General features: G+C 49.1%; 2 protein-coding genes across 2 annotated transcripts; both read left to right on the top strand.

Moving 5' to 3' along the window:
• Positions 1 to 1,013: 1,013 nt before the first annotated feature.
• On the top strand, positions 1,014 to 8,870 carry LOC119404796 (E3 ubiquitin-protein ligase sina). Its single transcript, XM_037671468.2, has 4 exons — positions 1,014 to 1,298; positions 3,447 to 3,579; positions 6,444 to 6,550; positions 7,181 to 8,870. The coding sequence occupies exons 1-4, from the start codon at positions 1,115 to 1,117 to the stop codon at positions 7,729 to 7,731; spliced, it is 975 nt and encodes a 324-aa protein (XP_037527396.1). The 5' UTR covers positions 1,014 to 1,114; the 3' UTR covers positions 7,732 to 8,870.
• Positions 8,871 to 9,884: 1,014 nt separating this feature from the next.
• On the top strand, positions 9,885 to 14,377 carry LOC119404795 (tissue alpha-L-fucosidase). The gene is made up of 3 exons (XM_037671466.2): positions 9,885 to 10,225; positions 12,792 to 13,079; positions 13,632 to 14,377. The coding sequence occupies exons 1-3, from the start codon at positions 9,885 to 9,887 to the stop codon at positions 14,365 to 14,367; spliced, it is 1,365 nt and encodes a 454-aa protein (XP_037527394.1). The 3' UTR covers positions 14,368 to 14,377.
• Positions 14,378 to 18,576: the final 4,199 nt, after the last annotated feature.

The raw sequence follows: 18,576 nt of genomic DNA, 5'->3' as shown, positions 1-18,576 counted from the left end.
GAGTTTGGGAAAGCACGTTTTCATATTGCCGTGCGCCTAAGTTCGTTGCCATAGTGGTGGGGGTAGTTCGGTGCAGCACATAATGTCACGCCCAAGTATATGTAGGTGTTTGCCCATTCTACAGGATTTCCTTGGAGCATAAGCCTGTTTTCAGTGTATTGCGTGCAGTCCTCTTGACTCACCGCAACCGTGCACGCCGACTTTTCAGGGTTGAAGCGTAAGGACGATGGCCCGCGCTTCCTCTGAACATATGTCCAGCAGTAGCTGTAAGTCCTTTGTGTTGTCGGCCAGCAGCGCAATGTCGTAGGATCAGAATAAGGCTGGCAGGCGGTGTGGACGAATCACTCCCTGAACCCAGTAGGTGAGGCTGAAGCCTGTGGCGCTTTCCGTAAGTTTCCTCTCCATGCCAACCACCAGGAGCATAAAGAGCAGCGTGGACAGGAGGCAACCCTGTCGCATTCCTTTAGATATTCTTATCGGTTGTGTCACATTGCCATTTGGATCACTGCCTCATTGCTTGCGTGCAATTGCCTCCAGAATTTGTTGCAGGCTGGTGGGTGTACGCGGTGCTCCATTGGGTCATAGGCACGCAATATATCGAGAAACGCCAGCATTAGGGTCCGATAGCTTGCGTCACAACAAACAAGTTGTCCTCCAGGCATCGTGCTGGCCGGAAGCCGTTTTGCAGAATTCCCCTAGAACTTCCTCGGCCCGTGTCTCAATGCGACGTCGCAAAATGCAGCAGAAGAGTCTGTACAGCACTGAAGTGACAGAAGTGACTATGGGTGATCTTGAAATTGTTAAAGAGTGATTCACGAACATAACTAAAATCGTTTTTCTCTAAATCATGCGACAAAAGAACCAGATATATGTTGTTCCCAGTCGAGTGAAGTAGTGCGAGTAATTTTTGTTAACATGCAATCACTCAATCGTAACGCATTTTCTAGCTCGATGAACAGACAAGACTCTATATAGCGCGAACTTGATTATATGTTGCCTCCTTCCGCTTTTTTTTTTCTTTCAGCCGATTGTCCACAGGTGTTCCACATCTTCACACTGTTTCAAAAGGGACTGCTCTCTGACGTCAGACCACACAGCCTCCGACAGCCCCACGATGAGCGCAAGTTCGAGACCTCGGTCCTCCACTGACCTGACTTCGGCGCTGACCAGCGTGTTCGAGTGTCCGGTGTGCCTCGACCCGGTCATGCCGCCCATCGCGCAATGCGTCAACGGCCACTTGCTGTGCTTCCCGTGTCGCAACCAGGTCGATGTGTGTCCGCTTTGCAGGCAAAGCATAAGTAAGTTCATCGTCGACAAATCAATTTAAAAAATGTAACTCACGGGGTCCCTTATGCTTACTTGCTTGCTTGATCCTTTAATTTTGGCTCTCACGCACTACGGGGGATAGGCATTCGCCTAAGCCGACTCGACGGCGAAAGCCATCTTCTCTTTCTTCTCAGTCGATGTATTGATCCTCCCCCGCCCCCCTACAAAAGTTTTCTGCACCTAAAGTAATGTTGCACTGCCTCCAGGATCGCAGGCATGCATTGCAAGCTTTTTTTTTATGCACCTCACCTGGTCCGCGATCTTTTTTTAATTGTAGGGGTTTAACGTCCCAAAAAACCACGATATGATTATGAGGGACGCCGTAGTGGAGGGCTCTGGAAATTTCGGACCAGCTGGGGTTCTTTAACGTGCACCTAAATCTAAGTACACGGGTCTCAAGGATTTTCGCCTCCGTCGAAAATGCGGCCGCCGCAGCCGGGATTCGATCCCGCGACCTTCGGGTCAGCAGTGGAGCACCATAACCACTAGACCGCCGTGGCGGGTTGCCTCCTTGATCGGCAAACGCTTCACCAGGTGACAATGTCAAGTGATGACGTATGGTGACGTCACAAGATTTGGCGCTCTGTGACGTCGTATGTTCACGTCATCACGTGATGTCGTGAACATGTCACCGGCGCCCGCAGAGCAACAAGGTTCCACAGGAGCGTTGCAGCGTCCCATTGACGCCGTATTGAAGATACGGCGTCAATGGGACGCTGCAACGCCCTTAGTACTTTCGCCCTTAGTAGATGTGTAGGAAAAGAGGCATGGACAAATCGAACACGAACAAGAGAAATCGAACGCCAACAATTCCCGCGAGTGATAAATCGAGAGTAAGGTCCCGCAAAGGTAATTATGCGGATTTAAAATAGTGTCTGGGGCTCCAGACTAAGCATGCGAACCCAAATAAATCATGCTGACATTACAATTAACTACAAAAGCGAAAGAACGCGTTTTGGTTAGACAACTTATTCGCATTTCAGTTGAATATGACTGTGCGTAGGTATATAGCTTGTAAGTAGTATAAAATATATAAGCATATGGTCACACGGTGGGGAAAGCGACGATCCGCTATACTGCGCATTTTTCCGTATCGACAGACATGGTGAAAAAATATTCCTTTCCCCGTGTTCACAGTGGCGGTCGCGGCAGTTTGTGGCCCCATGCATGGTCACGTGAACGCAGCATACATGTATTGTTGCCGGTATTATGCAATTCACGTGTACTCAGGCACATGTACACCTAATTTGCAAGTGGATCTAACTGATGCATGCGCCATATAGACAAAAAGTTGAAGCGGGCACTCCCTTTCGGGGAACTGTGAGAGAGTGCGCACGTAATCTTTGGAATCACGTCGTTTCACCAACATATGTGAACAATAGCATACGTTGCCCAACGTTAGCAAACGTCAGCTATCATATGAGCTAAATTTAAGCGCATTTAATCGACCATTTAATTTACAATTGAATATCTTTATAAACACGCGAGTGGCCTGAGAGTCGGACAACATCGACGAACTCGCGAGCTGTGACGTAACAAGCTGCTTGCTGCGCGACCGTCTGCATTCCGGCGAACGATTGGTCATCTGCGCGTACAATCTCTGCTCTTTCAGCTTTCTTCAGAGTGGCAATGCAATGGAACGTTTTGCAGCGCTGAAACTTAAATTTGGTAAAAGAAGACGGCTCCGCTCCATGCAGCACATGACTTCACAGACGCCATGAAAAAATGGCGGTCGCCGGCGGTGGGCGTGGTTCTGGGCCGGCGACTTCTGAGGTTCATTTTTCAAAGAAATATTCTTTTACAGTCCATTTTTTTATTTATGTACAGGCGCAATAGAGCCTCTACTTCTACTTATAGCTGAAAAGCGTAAATGTCGTGACCCCTTTAGGTAACAATAGCAGACATTACCCTTTGCTTAGTATACTGATGGTAGTATGAAAGTAGATGCGGTAGGCCAGGGCATTCGCCACTGTTCATTGCTCTGCTGTCTCCAGCACCGGCCCATTGGCTTACTGTTATGCGTTACGTTATACAGACGGACGAGCGGAGGCAGGGACGCTTGCGCATTAACGCTTGTAACTGCTCTCGTCGAAACGGCTCACATATATCTCCTTGCGTAGGCAACGTCCGAGCGCTCGCCATGGAGAAAGTGGCTGAAAAGCTTCCATACCCATGCAACTACTCGGATTATGGGTGCACCGCCAAGCCAATCCTGCTTGACAAACCGGACCACGAGAAGACGTGTGAATTCAGGTCAGTATCTCTATAAATTGCTATATATTGCTCACACGCACGCTCCATCTCTACCGCCCGCAATGCGCGAATATCGCACATAAACTCCTGTAAGGGCAGCAATTTTAACACCGAAACTGTTCTTATAGTGTATCCCTTGCGTCCGCCGGTGTTCGCTCAACGCTAGCTGCGAGGTCTTGCGGTGTGGCGAGGGTGAGGCATCGTAGCAAGAGGGCTATGCCTTGACTACAAAGGAGACAGTGAAGCTTGATGGAAAGGGAAGTGCGGTGTCTAGCCACCGTTGGTCTAGCCGAGGGAGTGGCGAGGGTGATGCTCGGTGGAGAGGGTCAGACAATGGGAGAAGTGCGGTGTCTGCCACCGTTGGTCTAGCCGAGGGAGTGGCGAGGGTGATGTTCGGTGGAAAGGGTAAGCCAATGGGGGGCGCGCCTGAAGTGGCGAGGGTGATACTCGGTGGAGAGGGTTAGCCAATGGGAGGCGCGCCTCGAGTGGAGGGTGATGCTCGGTGGAAAGGGTTAGCAAATGGGAGGCGCGCATGGAGTGGCGAGGGTGATGCTCGGTGGAAAGGGTTAGCCAATGGGAGGCACCATAGAGTTTCCTACAATACTTACTAGAGGGAACTCTGGCGCTAGTGTCTATGGGAGCTGCAACGCATGACGCTTCAGCCAGCATGGGAATGATGGGTAGTACACAAATTTGTCTGAACTTCGTACTTTCGGCTCCGTTTGGCTCTGCGTCGGCTGCAGCCGCTTTGTCGCAAAACGAATTTCAGTAAAAGTCAGCAGTTTCACTTCGCCACTTTATCTTCTTTGGGTTCAGCGATTCAAATCTGGTCACGAAGTTCACAACGATCCATTCTTTTATCCGAAAGAAAACCAAGACATAGCAATAAACAAAGCCACAAGTACGTTTGAAGCCGTAAGCACGAAGACTAGGCAAATTTGTGTACTACCCATCATTCCCATGGTAGCTGAACGATCGCAGCGCCAGAGTCCCCTCTAGTTAATTTTAGGAAACTCTATGGGAGGCACGCCTGGAGTGGCGAGGGTGATGCGCGGTGGAAAGGGTTAGCACAATGGAAGGCACGCCTGGAGTGGCGAGTGTGATGCTCGGTGGAGAGGGTTAGCCAATGGGAGGCGCGCCTGAAGTGGCGATGGTGATGCTCGGTGGAAAGGGTGAGCCAATGGGAGGCGCGCCAGGAGTCAGAACTCGGAACGCAACTGTCTACAAGAGTGGAAACGCGAGTCACAACGCAGCTGTCTGCTGGCAGTAGGCTGAGAAAGGGAGTATAAATACAGGTGCAGGTTCTTTGTGGCTATCGTTCTTCCAGGATGGCCAAGACTACTCACATGCCCCACCCCATAGCTTAACATATAAGGCGTCAAAAAAGAGCAACGATACAACACATAATAAATACTTATAAAATACACTTGTAAAACACAGAAAGACCTGCAGAAACACAGAAAGGCCTGACGAGAGGGGGGGGGGGGCATCAGCTTCGCCGTTTCGACGGCTTTCAAGGAATGGATCTGGTTGCATCTATTATTTTTTTAATGCGTGATCTTTTCTATGCCGTCTCAACGAGAAAACTGTCCGCATGTCCCTCTGTCACGTAAACCGAATCGCTACAAAGAATATAAAATGAAATAAATTTTCTTGGCGGTTTCGAATGTCTCGAGACACTCGAAAGCCGAGTGTCTTTCTTGCCCTTACCCACTGGGCAAAACCACAGAGTTTCCTACAATACTTCCTAGAGGGAACTCTGGCGCTAGTGTCTATGGGAGCTGCAACCCATGACGCTTCAGCCAGCATGGGAATGTAGTACACAAATTTGTCTAAACTTCGCTTCTTTCGGCTCCGTTTGGCTGCGCGTCGCCTGCATCCGCTTTGTCGAAAACGAAGTTCAGCAAAAGTCAGCAGTTCCACTTCACCGCTTTAACCTTTTTAGGCTCACCAAATCAAACCTGGTCACGAAGTTCACAACGATCTATTCTTTTATCCGAAACGAACGCCAAAACACAGCAATAAACAAAGCCACAAGTACGTTTGAAGCCGCAAGCACGAAGAATGGGCCAATTTGTGTACTACCCATCATTCCCATGGTTGTACCATGGTAGCTGAACGATCGCAGCGCCAGAGTCCCCTCTAGTTAATTTTCGGAAACTCTATGGGCAAAACAACCACCTTTGCAGAAGGTAAATACATCTATCTCAACCATATGGACGCGATGTTCCGGCGATACGAAAAACGTAAAACGAGAACACTTGATATGAACGCTTCGCTCTGATATTTCGCGATGGTGGAATTAAGTCTCTCAGGTAAGATGTAAAGCCGACAAGTAGCGTTGTACGAGCATATATGCATCCGAAAAAATTCCGACTTTGCGAACATTTAATGCCAAACACGCGCTTCCATGGTCGCGAGATGCGCCTTGCGTTGGACCCAGGTTGGACCGTTTCGGACGCTGACGAACTGTACGTGGCCTCCGTGATCGGCACTGGCGCGCCGCCAGTGCCAATCGCGGAGGCCACGAACGGTAGAAAGAAGGTGTCATCAGTAACCGCTAGATCACCGCGGCGGGTCTCAGCTCACTCACGTCAAGTCTACTTTTTTACAGTTTACCGTTTGTATTTGTGTACTGCCCTGCATTTCTTGTAGCTCGTTTGCCTGGTATGTAATATGTAGCAGGCTTGCGACATTTAATTTTCTTTTGTATCCACTCCTGATATCTCCGTTCTCTGATGTCTCTTTTGTTATTTTGTACCGACTTCTGACGCCTCCTTTCTGAAACTGTGCTATATATACATATGTAAATAAAGACACGGTGACATCTTCGTTACCTTTTTTTTTGTCTTTGTCGTTAACAGACCATGCGCCTGCGTATTCGTGGCAGAGGTTTGCAAGTGGACCGGCCCGCTCAAAAATATGATGGCGCACATCCGTGAAGACCACAAGAGCTTGACTATATACCGTGGTGAGTGATTCCGTGCCTCCACTACCGCAAAGGCCACAGGTCAGGACGTTCCCTTCCTTAAAACTATATCTAGGTGTTCGAGTGTAACAAAACTTGGTAAACGGGAGCATGAGAAGAGACAGAGTGGAGGGGAAGCAGAAGTGGCTTCTCCCGCTCCTCCGAATACCTGGGAGGAGGGGGGGGGGCTTTTTTAACCTTGAGCTTTCATTAGCCTTATGTGTAGAACAAACGCAATACCCACGACGGCTGTGTTATCGTTGCACACAGGAACGTCGCCCGGTTAAGCCAAGCAAGATAAGTATCCGCGTAGTAATCCTACACAATGCGTTCTGAGACACCTCCGTGTGTCAAACATGAACAGATTCTTAAATATGGCAAGAATCGGGAAATTGTATTGAGCCATTGATGCCGAAATACGCAAGAAGACTGGAATTGCTGACGCCACATTGACATTCAGGGGCGGAAGTTTCGGCGCAAAAGACACTCGTCAATAAAACTTTGACATTCATTTCCTCTTCAAATAGAGAACCTATGATGGTGGAATTAACAATAGAGTTCTCAAAGAGTAATTTATCGTTGTAACTCGATTTAGTTCTTCACTTTAGTGGCCATTTAAAACGAATTTTGCAGGCGAGAAGATCGGGTTCGTCTATGTTCGTGGCGTGCACCCGGAGACGGTACGGCGCACCGAAGTGAGGACACTGCAGTCGTGCTTCGGCCAACACTTCTTGCTTGTTCTCGCGAGGCAGCAATCCGGCAGCCTGAACCTCACCCACGTGCTGCTACAGAACCTGGGCACGCCAAAAGATGCCGAGGAGTTCACCTATCAGCTGGAGATTGGGGAGGACGAGCGCACGCTGACGTGGACGAGCAGGCCCAGTTCCGTCCTGGAAGGCATCGAGGCGGCCATGGCGCGAGGCAACGGCCTTGTCTTCGACTCGCGGTGCTTCGCCCCCGACGCCAAGCTCAACGTCAGGGTCACCGTAAAGCGTCGGTCTTCCACAGAAGAGGGGGGGAGTGACACCAGGGACAGCTACTTCAGGATGTTCGGTGCGCCGGGAAAGAAGTCCAGTGACGTCCCGGACGGAGGATGCAAGCAGACAACTTGTAAGAACGAGGAAAAAGACTTCCGGGACAGCTACTTTAGGATGTTCAAGCCTCGGGTTAACCAGTACCCGTAACGATCACGCGATGTGCGCGGATATAGCTATTGGCCCGTGCCGGTGAGAAAAAATGACGCGTTTTCTGCCAACTTTTCTTTTTTTTACGAACATGCGAATATTTGAATAAAAAAACTTGGGGAAAAGTCGCGAACATATATACTAAGATACACGTTAAACAAACAAGGCGACACTGCGAAGGGAACAGGTTAAACGAGCGAAAAGGGATTGGAAATGAAAGGAGTTAAACCACGTTGTATCTGGTTTGTTACCCTACAATGGGGAAGGAAAATGTGGGAAGAAAATGGGGATCGAGTGACGCGTGCGCAGGCGCACTACTGCGCAATTAACGGCTGTCGTCTAGGGCTCGGACAACTTCACAAGGTTCAGCAGTGTTCCGATGGCCATACTGAGAAAGACTGCTCCAGAATTCGCTAATAAAAACCCAGTACGTCCTGGGTTCAAGCAGCATGATTTTAACATTGAGCGTCGTTGGACGCTGCCTAATTGCACCACAAGCCTCAGCAAATATTCAAGTGCCAACGTCAAGGCAATGTTATAGCACAGCCTGCTGGTTTGTTGAGCTAAGTATTGCATCTCCATAACTCCAGTCCTTTGTTCATTTCATTTAATATACCATAAACGCGTATCAAGGCATTACAGAAGGAGCGGATTACAGATCACATCAGAAGCTGTACAACACAAGTTTCATTTGACATTTAATATGACACTTAATGCAGGAACAACTCCATGAATCCAGGAGGTAATAATGAAGCCAGGCAAAGCATAAGGAACGTTATTTGTAGTTTATAATTGAATTGTAGTAATTATGATACGAGTGACCGCCGCTCCAGCACAGCTGGTAGCGCATCCCACACGTATTTTGCACCCGTGTTCGTCCATTGAAAATCAGGCTTTTACCTAAAGCGGGCCCATCATATACAAGCACGTGCTTTGTTCTTAACACGTATACATGCTAGATGTTGGACAGCAGGCAAGAAAGTGTGCCCTATTTTTCTTCAACATACAAACCACATATGTAAATTCTTGCGCAACTTTTCTAAAACACAAAAATTTTAAACTCCGTGTTTATGCAAAAAAGCTTGCTGGTGACGCCTACGCGGCCTCTAATAAGCATGCAGTGTAATTGGCATAGCCTTAGCAGCTTTAACGTCCAATTTTGGAAGCGTGCAATAAAACTAGTTTCGGTTTTTATAAGTCTCTTCAGACGTACAACGCCAGGTTCGCCAGTTTTTTTTCTTCTTTTTCTGAGGTCGCTTGCCAAGCCTCGCCGCAGTCGTCACGTTCGGAACGTCACTAAATTCCGCCCAGTACGGCACGGCTTTCCGCCCGAGGGGTTTGTTTGTGTTTACCGTATCCCTGCGCGGTGGGGGTCAGACGGCATTGGCGATGCAGAGACGTAAGGCCCCGCATTGTGTCGGGAGAGGAGACGGGCCCTCTTGCCCGCTGATCCTGTCTGGCTGCCGGTGTGAGCTCGGTTGCAGTGGCTTCCAGATATCGTCCGGTGTGTCGCCGCGCAAAGCAGCATGACATATGAATTCGTGCGGACGCGCTTGTCCCCCTGTGTCGCCACGGCTCTCTCTGCAGCTCAGAGGTGTCTGTATTTTACTCCGGGCCGACCAGACCAAAGGAGGGGGGGGGGCACGGACAGTGAACCTTACGTTATCTATAATGAGGATAGGTTGCTGAACTAGTTGGTAATTCGAGATAAGAAAAAAAAAAGCGCCATGAAAGACGAAAGTCAAGGACTACAAGTCAAGAACACGGGCGTCTGTCCTCAGATGTTTACATCACTGTACAAAAAGAAACAAAAAAAAATGCGCTCGTGTTGTTGACTTCTCGTTCTCGCCTTTCTTGCGCCACTTTAGTTGTTTGGGAACATTAAGTGCGCCGTGAGGCAGGCATGGCGATGGGCGAGAGGGACATACACTATCATGGCGTGACAATCGATCTGTCTAGACATCGGAACTGGTTCCACCGCTTTAAACCCGGGACCCGCGCGCTGCTTACATAACGACCCCCTATCAAGGGTGAATACACTGATTTCTTGGAATAACCCGATCGTGAGCGTATATAAAGAGCAGCACGAGGCTTAAGGAACAGACCTGTACTCTTGGAGAGACGAGGTCCTGTTGTGGAACGAGAGCGACGAGATGATGTCTGGCGTCGTTCTCCTCGTAGTCGTCGCACTGGCGAGTGCGACGGCCCTGCCTCCAACAGGGCGGTACAGTCCCGACTGGGCGTCGCTGGACACCCGGCCAACGCCGTCGTGGTTCGACGAGGCCAAGGTCGGCGTCATGATCCACTGGGGCGTCTACTCGGTGCCTAGCTTCGGCGGCGAGTGGTTCTGGCACAAGTGGCGCGAAGGCAAGGAGCCGAAGTACGCCGAGTTCATGCAGCGCAACTACAGGCCCGGCTTCACGTACCAGGACTTTGCGCCGCAGTTCACGGCCGAACTGTTCGACCCGGACCGCTGGGCCGACATCTTCGAAAAGTGAGTTTCCATGGGGGCAGCATGCATTTGCTGTTCAGATGAACGCACGGTTAACCTTCGTGCTGAGGTTCATTATATTGTATAGAACAGGACGGGTCCGACAGTGCAATGAAACGGCCGTTTGAACACACCTATACTGCCGTGGCATGAATGCTATGCAGAGCAGGAGGTTGCCGGGTGCAAATTGCAGTCGCGGCGACGGCCGTATAACCATCGGCGTGGAATACAAAAGCTCTAGCTCGTATGAGGAGGATTTGGTACCCGTTCAAGACATCCAGACAGCAAATACAGGGACATTCCACGAAGATGTAGTTTCCTTTAGAGAAGCCATGGCTTTCGGGTGTGGAATATCAAAGATTTTTTATTATTAAAGGGACACTAAAGGCAAATAACAATTTATGTCAGAGTGAAAGCTCAATGTATGACAACGTCTAAAACGGCAATATTATCAACAGCAGTGCCCTACTTACCGAGAAATTAAGCTAAATGTATCACACGATGAGCGCCACGAGCGGGACATTTTAGAAATGATCCTGATGACGTGAGAGAATCTGACTAGAATTAATCACTCGTAATCAAACTAGTAGCAATAAAATAAAAGAACCTTCCATGCATTAAAAGACGTAATAAAATGCTATTTGTTCGTTTCCGTTTGATTCATGGAAAAAAGAACCTCTGTGGCGTTGCCATGGGGAACGGCGCGCGTGATTCAAAGGTTCCGTTTTCGCCGAACTGCGCTTTGCCCGGCGCCCTGCTTCGCTCACGCGGTCGCGTCTCAGTGGTAGTTTCGGAATCGCGTACTGCCGCGTGTGTTTTGCGCAATCGTGAAAGTCACTCTGACAGAAAGTTCGACAAGATGCCGCATGCAACGACGCCGGCACTACGAGCCCTCAGCAGCATACCGCGTTCATCGGGGCTCAAGTCGCTGAATTGGAGCCCAGCGTCGCGAGCCAATGTCTCGTTGTCAAGTTCTCCGTCCATATCCATTGCGGCGATTGCGGCAAGCTTCGATGGCCGTTGTTGCTGCTGTGGGTCCCGCTACTTTCGCTCTGCTGCACTACTGCTGCTACTGTCAGCGGCCGCGCAGTAAAGGCGGGCAACGTTAGGCACGGCAGCAGTGACGTATGAAAGTCTGATTTCAGGCGGGTGATTTGAAGTGCGCTAACGCGATGCGGAACACTAAAACGTGATTTTATTTCAAAATAGGCACCTCCATGTCATAAAAGTAGCACTACGAGGTTTCTGGACCGCTATTTCAACAATCAACGTCGACTTAATATTTGCCTTTAGTGTCCCTTTAAGCCGCCACATCTAGATGTGCAGTTGAGACGTTGCTTAGCACGCCTTGTTCTTCGAGAAGTTACAGTACGATGGTTGATTTATGGGGTTTAACGTTCCAAAGCGATTCAGGCCATGAAAGACGCTGGGTCCGGATAATTTTGAATACCTGGGTTACCTTAAGTACTGACACCTTTCTTGGAAGGCGAGTTTACTCTGCCATACAAATCTCCTGCGTGCAGTGTCGGCTCTGAGCAAGGGTGAAGCTCAGCAAATGCTGATATTTTATTTTGATATTAAAGTTAATTTTTCTATGGCGTACCTACTGACATCGACACTAGCTTGATGTCAGGCTACAGTACAAATTCTGGTGATTTCACGCAGCAGTATGGCTAGTCATGGTGACATTAGGTACCAAAACTTCCAAGATGGCCTGTGCGTAATCAAAACTTCCAAAATGGCCGCTTGTACGTCACCAACGGAGCCATGGTAGGAAGCGGCCATGGAAACGTCACTATATATTGTACGAGCACGTGACAAGAAGCTGGTACCGTGTTGTGACGTCACGGCACAGTAGGAACCGAAACAAGCTTTTAAAAACATGCTGCAGTGTAATTACTTTTTCAGGGCGAACTCGCGCTTAGCACTACCTTTTCTAGGCTCTTGAGGGCTTGAGCTTTCATTTGACGCAAAAAAAAAAAAAACGACAACTGAAAATTTTCGTGTCAGTATTAACATGCACTGACATCGCGCAGTACACGGGCCCATATATGCGTGCGCGGGGTTCTCCATAAGGGGGAGAGGGGCAATTTAAGTTTCACCCCAGCTCCCCCCCCCCTTCCGTTGGTGAAGTCCGAAAGTAAACGAGCTCCGCAATCGATGCAAAAATGAACATGAAGCGATGACGTGCTTCTCCCCGGCTTTCCGGGGTAAAGGCGCAACAGTTATTTGAATGCAACATCAGGGGTCGTTGGTCGCCATTATCGTCAGGAAACATGCGTATAGCCGTAACCCTGCGCATTCAAAAGTGACGTCAAAGGTCCAACTGAGTAAATGTAGGGGGCAGATTCAGCATGCCCCTTCAGATGATTTGGGGCGGTGGCCTCCGCCTCTCCCCCCCCCCCCCCCCCCCCCCCCCCGTGGGCACGCCTATGCATGGGCCTGTAGTATTTTACTGCCATCAGAAATGCGATTGTCGCGGCCGTTCCTACTCAAATGGTGGCGGCTGGTTGCTCTGCACGCGTCCACGCGGTGAGATTGTGTCTGTCGTTGATGATGAGTACTGCAGGTCGGGAGCTCGGTATGTGGTGGTGACGAGCAAACACCACGACGGATTCACACTGTGGCCGTCAAATGCGTCGACCAACTGGAACTCTCAGGACGTCGGACCTCACCGGGACTTGGTGGGAGAGTTGGCAAGCGCCGTGCGGCGCAAGCAAGGAATGCGCTTCGGCGTGTACCACTCGATGTTGGACTGGTACCACCCGCTCTATCTGGCCGACAAGGAGACGGGCTTCACGAGGGCCCGCTTTCCGCAAGCCAAGACCCTACCGGAACTGAGGGAACTTGTGGAGAGGTGAGGATACTTAATGGCTTGAAAATGCTTGAAAACACCTAGGAAGGAAAATTTCGGAGAGAACATACAGAACTTTCAGAATAACTTGAGTCTGGCCTAGTTGGAGGTTGTCGTTCCTTTTACTGCCCCCGTCTTTTGTTAGCGGTCAAGATGTGAAGCAATATAGAGCGCTACACGGCTGAAGCAAAAAAAAAAGTGTAACAGTCCAACACGTGACCCTCACGTAACAGCAGGCCTGTAGTGTAAAGTGAACCTACGGCAGCGCACTGAGCGCAGCCGAACCAAAATTTTCGACCAATACACTGTCGATCAGAACTCACATGTTGGGAAAATATTGCGAAGGGCAATGCAATGGCTTCACGGAGTTCCGCTTGATAATTAAGGGACGCTGCGCAACGTACGCAGTGATTTTTTTCTCCTTTATTTCCTCCCTTCATGAGTGGAACCAGCTATCCGAACTAATTAATGCCCTTAATACTTCACGATTCCGTTGAGCGATCGTACCCTAGCTTCCCCTCGTGACCGACGCCTCTGTCCGCCTTCACTTTGCAGGTATCATCCCGACGTATTAAGGACTGATGGGGACTTGGAAGCCCCGGAATCATACTGGAACAGCACCGCCTTCCTCGCGTGGCTGTTCAACGACAGTCCCGTTCGGTCCACGGTGGTGGTCAATGACAATTGGGGCAAGGACGTTCGATGCAAGCACGGCGACTCCTTCACCGCCTGCGGCGGCGAGCAGGGAATCCTGCAGCAGCACAAGTGGGAGCACTACGTGCCTGTGGACAAGACTTCCTGGGGCTACAGGCGCGAAGCCAGCCTGTCAGATTACTTCACAACCCGAGAGCTTATCGAGAAACTCGTAAGCACCGTCAGCTGCAACGGTAACCTGCTCATCAATGTCGGCGCCACCAAGGAAGGCACCATCACGCCAGCCTTCGAAGAGCGGCTGTATGAGCTGGGAAGATGGCTGTCCGTTAACGGCGAAGCCGTCTACGGATCGAAGGCGTGGAAACACCACAGGGATGCGGCATCGCCGAACGTCTGGTACACGACCAATGGGGACACTGTCTACGCATTCGTGCTGAGTTGGCCAAAGGACGAAGACCTGTACTTGCAGTCGCTGGAATTGTCGTCGGGAAGCAAGATCACGTTGCTCGGCCTCTCTGGTGAGCTGAAGTGGACGGCAGCTAACGGCCAGGGCACGATTGTTCACTTTCCAAAGCTCACGCCGGACAAGCTGCCCACTCCGTGGGCCTTGGTGTTGGCGGTCCAAGCTGCCGTCTGATTTTTCCCCCATGCAGTGACACGTTGTCTACGGATCGATGAACAAAGAGGAAAATGCAGCTTCTCGCCTTGGAATGTCGATATTTGTTACAACGCGGAAAGCTGGTGAGAGCATGTTTGTGCCGAAATAAAACAGTGGTAATGGTACATAGATGCTGTGATCCCGCTACGAATTGTGAAACACAATGGCTGCCACGACGTTAGACATCCGTAATAAAGGGGTGATTTCTTGATTTATCTTGTTGAAATTGAGAGCTGGGAGGAATGAATGATGTACAGAAATGCGGTAATAAATATTAAGCTATAGTCAGGCCCTTAGCCAGGATTTTTTCTCTGGGAGGGGCGGGGTCAGAGGCCAACTTGCTGAAGGCTTCGACTATTTTATGAAAACACCTATTTTTCAGTAACTAATTTCGGTAAAAATCACAGTATGTAAATTATGTGACTTTTTAAATACAGTTGAAACTCGATCTAACGAAGTGATGCGGACGCTCGAATTATTTCGTTAAATCGGGAAGTTCGCAAAGTCGAGAAAGGGATTTTCCGGCTCTTCGAAAATCTAAAATTGTAATGTATATATATATATATATAGCGACTACTAAAAGGTACCAGCATAGGCGTGCGCAGGATTCCCCATCAGAGGGGGGCAAAGGTTCATCGCAGCGCCCCCCCCCCCTACTAAGTCAATGTATGGGGCAGATTTTGCCCCCCCCCCTCTTTGGTGACTAGAAGGGTCAGTGTACGGGGCAGATTTCGCCCTCCCTCTTAGGTGATTAGACCCACCCCTTCCTGTGCGCACGCCTATGGGTACCAGACTGTTGCTCTTGCCACCAATATACTCCTGCACATGTGAAAAGTCAGCGAGGGAGGGCGGCTCTGGCATGAAGCCTCCCATGTCGCCCGGACACAGGGGGCACCATGTCCGGGCGATGCAGTTCAGAAAGCGGGCTACGTGAGGCAATGACAGACGAACGATATTCGGTGACGCGGAGAACGAATGAAGTGATTGTGCGAGCAGGTCGAGCCAGAAAGTTGCAAGGATACTATTAGTGCCATGAAATCACGAAACCAACCGCCGCTGACCGTAGCACCATCCGGTACTAAGAGCACTACTGACTGCCGAGGCCATTGCTCCATGCATGGACGTGGCGTGCAGCCTCGCCAAACTAAAGCTAGGGCCGTGAGTAAGGTGCCTAGTCGTTTTAATGCGACAGCATTAGAGCGCACGCTCTCTGCAAAATTGGAAGGAAATCGCCGCTTTTTTACTCGGCTATTTCTAGAAAAACTTCGTTAAGTCGTGTTTGGTGGCCAAGCTAGTTCGTCAATTCTGGTTGATAACACTGAACCTGAGGGGCATTGAGAGGAACATGAGGGATAACACTGAGGGGAATTGGAATTTCTTCCTTAGATCGGGAACATCGTAAAATCGGGTTTTGTTAGACCGAGTTTTTTACAGTACTACTTCATTATAGTTTTATATCCTTAGTTTTGAGACGAATCTTCCTAACAGTAGGATACTTTTCTTGTACAAACTCCCACTCGTTAGGCAATTCGCATCTTGACGCCTCGATTCGATTCTAGGCTTCCGCCACACGTTACATGCATCAAGGAGACTCCTCCCATGACATGAGGACATGAGATTCATATATAGCGTTCTTTCTGCACCAGCTTCAAGCAATAGCGTCGCTCTGTGGTAGAACACCTGCTTGCCACGCACACAGTCTGGATTCGATTCTCACTCGAACCGAATGTTTCTTTATTACTTATTTATTTGCATCTTGATTTTTCGCTCACCAAACGCCGACGCCGGACAGCGGAATTTCTGCGAAGCGAGCTCTTTATTGTTTCACGCATTTCCTTATAGTGATGATCGTGTCCCGTGGCAGAGGGACCGGCGGACTCGCAGATTTCTCATTGAGACGGCACAGTAAGTGTTATCCTTTTATTATTATATTTTTTTGTATTGCCGGTACAACGCAGTTACATGACTTAGATGCATACGCGCTCTGCAATCGACTCCCAACACCGCCAAGAAAGTTTTTTTTTTTTTTTGTAATTTGCAAGCATTCGTTCTATGTGACATAGAGGCGGACGGACAAGCACAACGTTTTTGTTGTTGATTCAGCATAGAAACACTTGCGCATTTAAAAGTGATCTCCTCATATTTTGTTTGCATCTCCAGTACAACACATTCATATTGTTCACATATACTCACCTCCTGCAGGCGCCGTTATTTGTCCAGTGGACAGGATGCTCTGCTTCTGAGCATAAGGCCGTAGGTTCGAAACCCAGCACCACGGTGAATTTTTGTTTTACACATTTACTTTTTTTTTCTGTTTAGTCTTACGCGACAGAGGGACGGACGTTCCTCTGTAACGTTATACTCCGTAACACCACAACACTCGATTCTCCTTATACACATCCGCATCGAAAGTACCTCCAAGGTGCGCTAGCTGGGTGCGGACGCTCTGCATAGCTACGCTGCAAACAAAACGACAGACCGTACCGCAATGTTTTCAGCATAACGAAAGTATGCGATAATGAGTTCTTTTCGTTTAATCAAGCAGACATCCCACCATACCCCACTGGGTGGGTTTTCTGGTCAATGGTGTATTTCAAAGAGCGAAATCCAAGCTAAAGGTTCCCCTGATGAGTGGCAGTCGAGTATTCTATCAACGAGACACGGCAGCGCCCTAAAATTCTTCAGAAAAATACCCTATAAAAGTAGTACATAATGTGAGGTGCCATGTTAACAGATGCAATAATGCGTGGCAGAAGAGTAGAGTCACACCAGCCGGCATGACCACACCAGGGCTCTAGCCCTGGCCATGCCAACATGCAAGAGCCTGGTTACTGTGATAACAGACAAGAAACATAGATATCAACGGAAGGATTGGAAAGGCAGCACTTCAGGTCTTAAACACCAAGGAAGGAGAAGCAAACATCATCTACATGCTGGGACAAAAGTCTCTCGTGAAGTACCAGGGGGCGCACACTGCGGCTCGCACCATATCCGACATGCTGAGGACACGAACCAATGGCTGTCACGACGAGGATGAACACATACAGAAGTACTCCGAGATTTTACTGAATTACAAAAAGCAGAGGAATTGCTACCTGCTGGCACGCAAAAGGCAGAGAACAGAAAAAGTGGTGACCTGGCAAAGACTCCGAAGACTTAGGCCGAAACTTACCCACGTGGGACACTGCTGGATGGAATGTAACCAGGGACTTTGGGGAGTATGGTAAGGTCCGACCACCAGACACACTAGTGTATACCACATGGTGCAGAAGTGCAGGAACAACTCGAACGCACCACCACCAGGCCATGAGCAGAAAGTAGCGGAACCAGAGAAGTAATTAGAAGACCAGTTGGGAAGCTCTGCTGGCGACGCAGGACCCTCAAAAACCACCTAGGATTGGTCAACAGGGCTCGGGTGGCAGCAGCGAGCCATGGCTACCTGGGCTGAGGAGGCCACCACCCTTTGGGCTCATGTTGAAGAAGCCTGCTCAAACAATAGTTTAGTGCTCTCTATTGCCTTAACAGCTATTCATCGCACTGATCATCTGCAACGGAAGAGAACATGGTCCCTCACTACTTGGTATTCTAAACATTAATTACTAATCCATCTACAGTCTTGATGTCAAAACATAACAGCTTACTGATGTCAGAAAGGTTAGAACAATGAGTGTTTGGGTGCATGCAACAAGACTTCCTGAAATCGGGATGATATGAACAACATTGGAATTTTAATTAGTCTTAATTGAGATTCAATGGCCTCGTGCAATGAAGGCATTGCATCAATCACAGTACTACACAACACCTTATCTTCTCACATATGTAACTCTGCATATAAACCTGCATCTTCAACTACAACACTTGAAAAAATCTCAAACAAGATCCCCACGTATTGCTGTGAAGCCACCTTTCTTGCACTGCAGTGAAGCCACCCTGCATACTGAAATTTACGTATAACCGGCACTGCTCTGAGTTTTCTGCATTTTTGTGTGGGTTATAAACGAGCAAATATGGTACTTCAGTGAAGTCACGATTGCCAGAATACTTTGTAGAGCACTTCCCATCTATTATTGCTATGAAACTGTGCAACATTGTTCAGTGTGTCAATACACACACTAAGGAACACGATAAAAGTTAAACAACAGTTGTGGAGCGTACACAAGTTCCCTCAAAAAGAAACTAGAATCAACG

The sequence above is a fragment of the Rhipicephalus sanguineus genome, chromosome 9, assembly GCF_013339695.2.
Source record: "Rhipicephalus sanguineus isolate Rsan-2018 chromosome 9, BIME_Rsan_1.4, whole genome shotgun sequence".
NCBI classification, from domain to species: domain Eukaryota; kingdom Metazoa; phylum Arthropoda; class Arachnida; order Ixodida; family Ixodidae; genus Rhipicephalus; species Rhipicephalus sanguineus.
The sequence above is the reverse complement of the archived record's forward strand: the minus strand, read 5'-3'. Positions and strand labels throughout refer to the sequence as shown.

Bases quoted from the DNA above. Each gene is read 5' to 3' on its own strand.
- LOC119404795 (XM_037671466.2), top strand. From the start codon at position 9,885: ATGATGTCTGGCGTCGTTCTCCTCGTAGTCGTCGCACTGGCGAGTGCG. The intron at 10,226-12,791 runs GTGAGTTTCCAT...TGAGTACTGCAG, and splicing joins TGGGCCGACATCTTCGAAAA to GTCGGGAGCTCGGTATGTGG. The intron at 13,080-13,631 runs GTGAGGATACTT...TTCACTTTGCAG, and splicing joins CTGAGGGAACTTGTGGAGAG to GTATCATCCCGACGTATTAA.
- LOC119404796 (XM_037671468.2), top strand. From the start codon at position 1,115: ATGAGCGCAAGTTCGAGACCTCGGTCCTCCACTGACCTGACTTCGGCG. The intron at 3,580-6,443 runs GTCAGTATCTCT...TGTCGTTAACAG, and splicing joins GAGAAGACGTGTGAATTCAG to ACCATGCGCCTGCGTATTCG. The intron at 6,551-7,180 runs GTGAGTGATTCC...CGAATTTTGCAG, and splicing joins GAGCTTGACTATATACCGTG to GCGAGAAGATCGGGTTCGTC.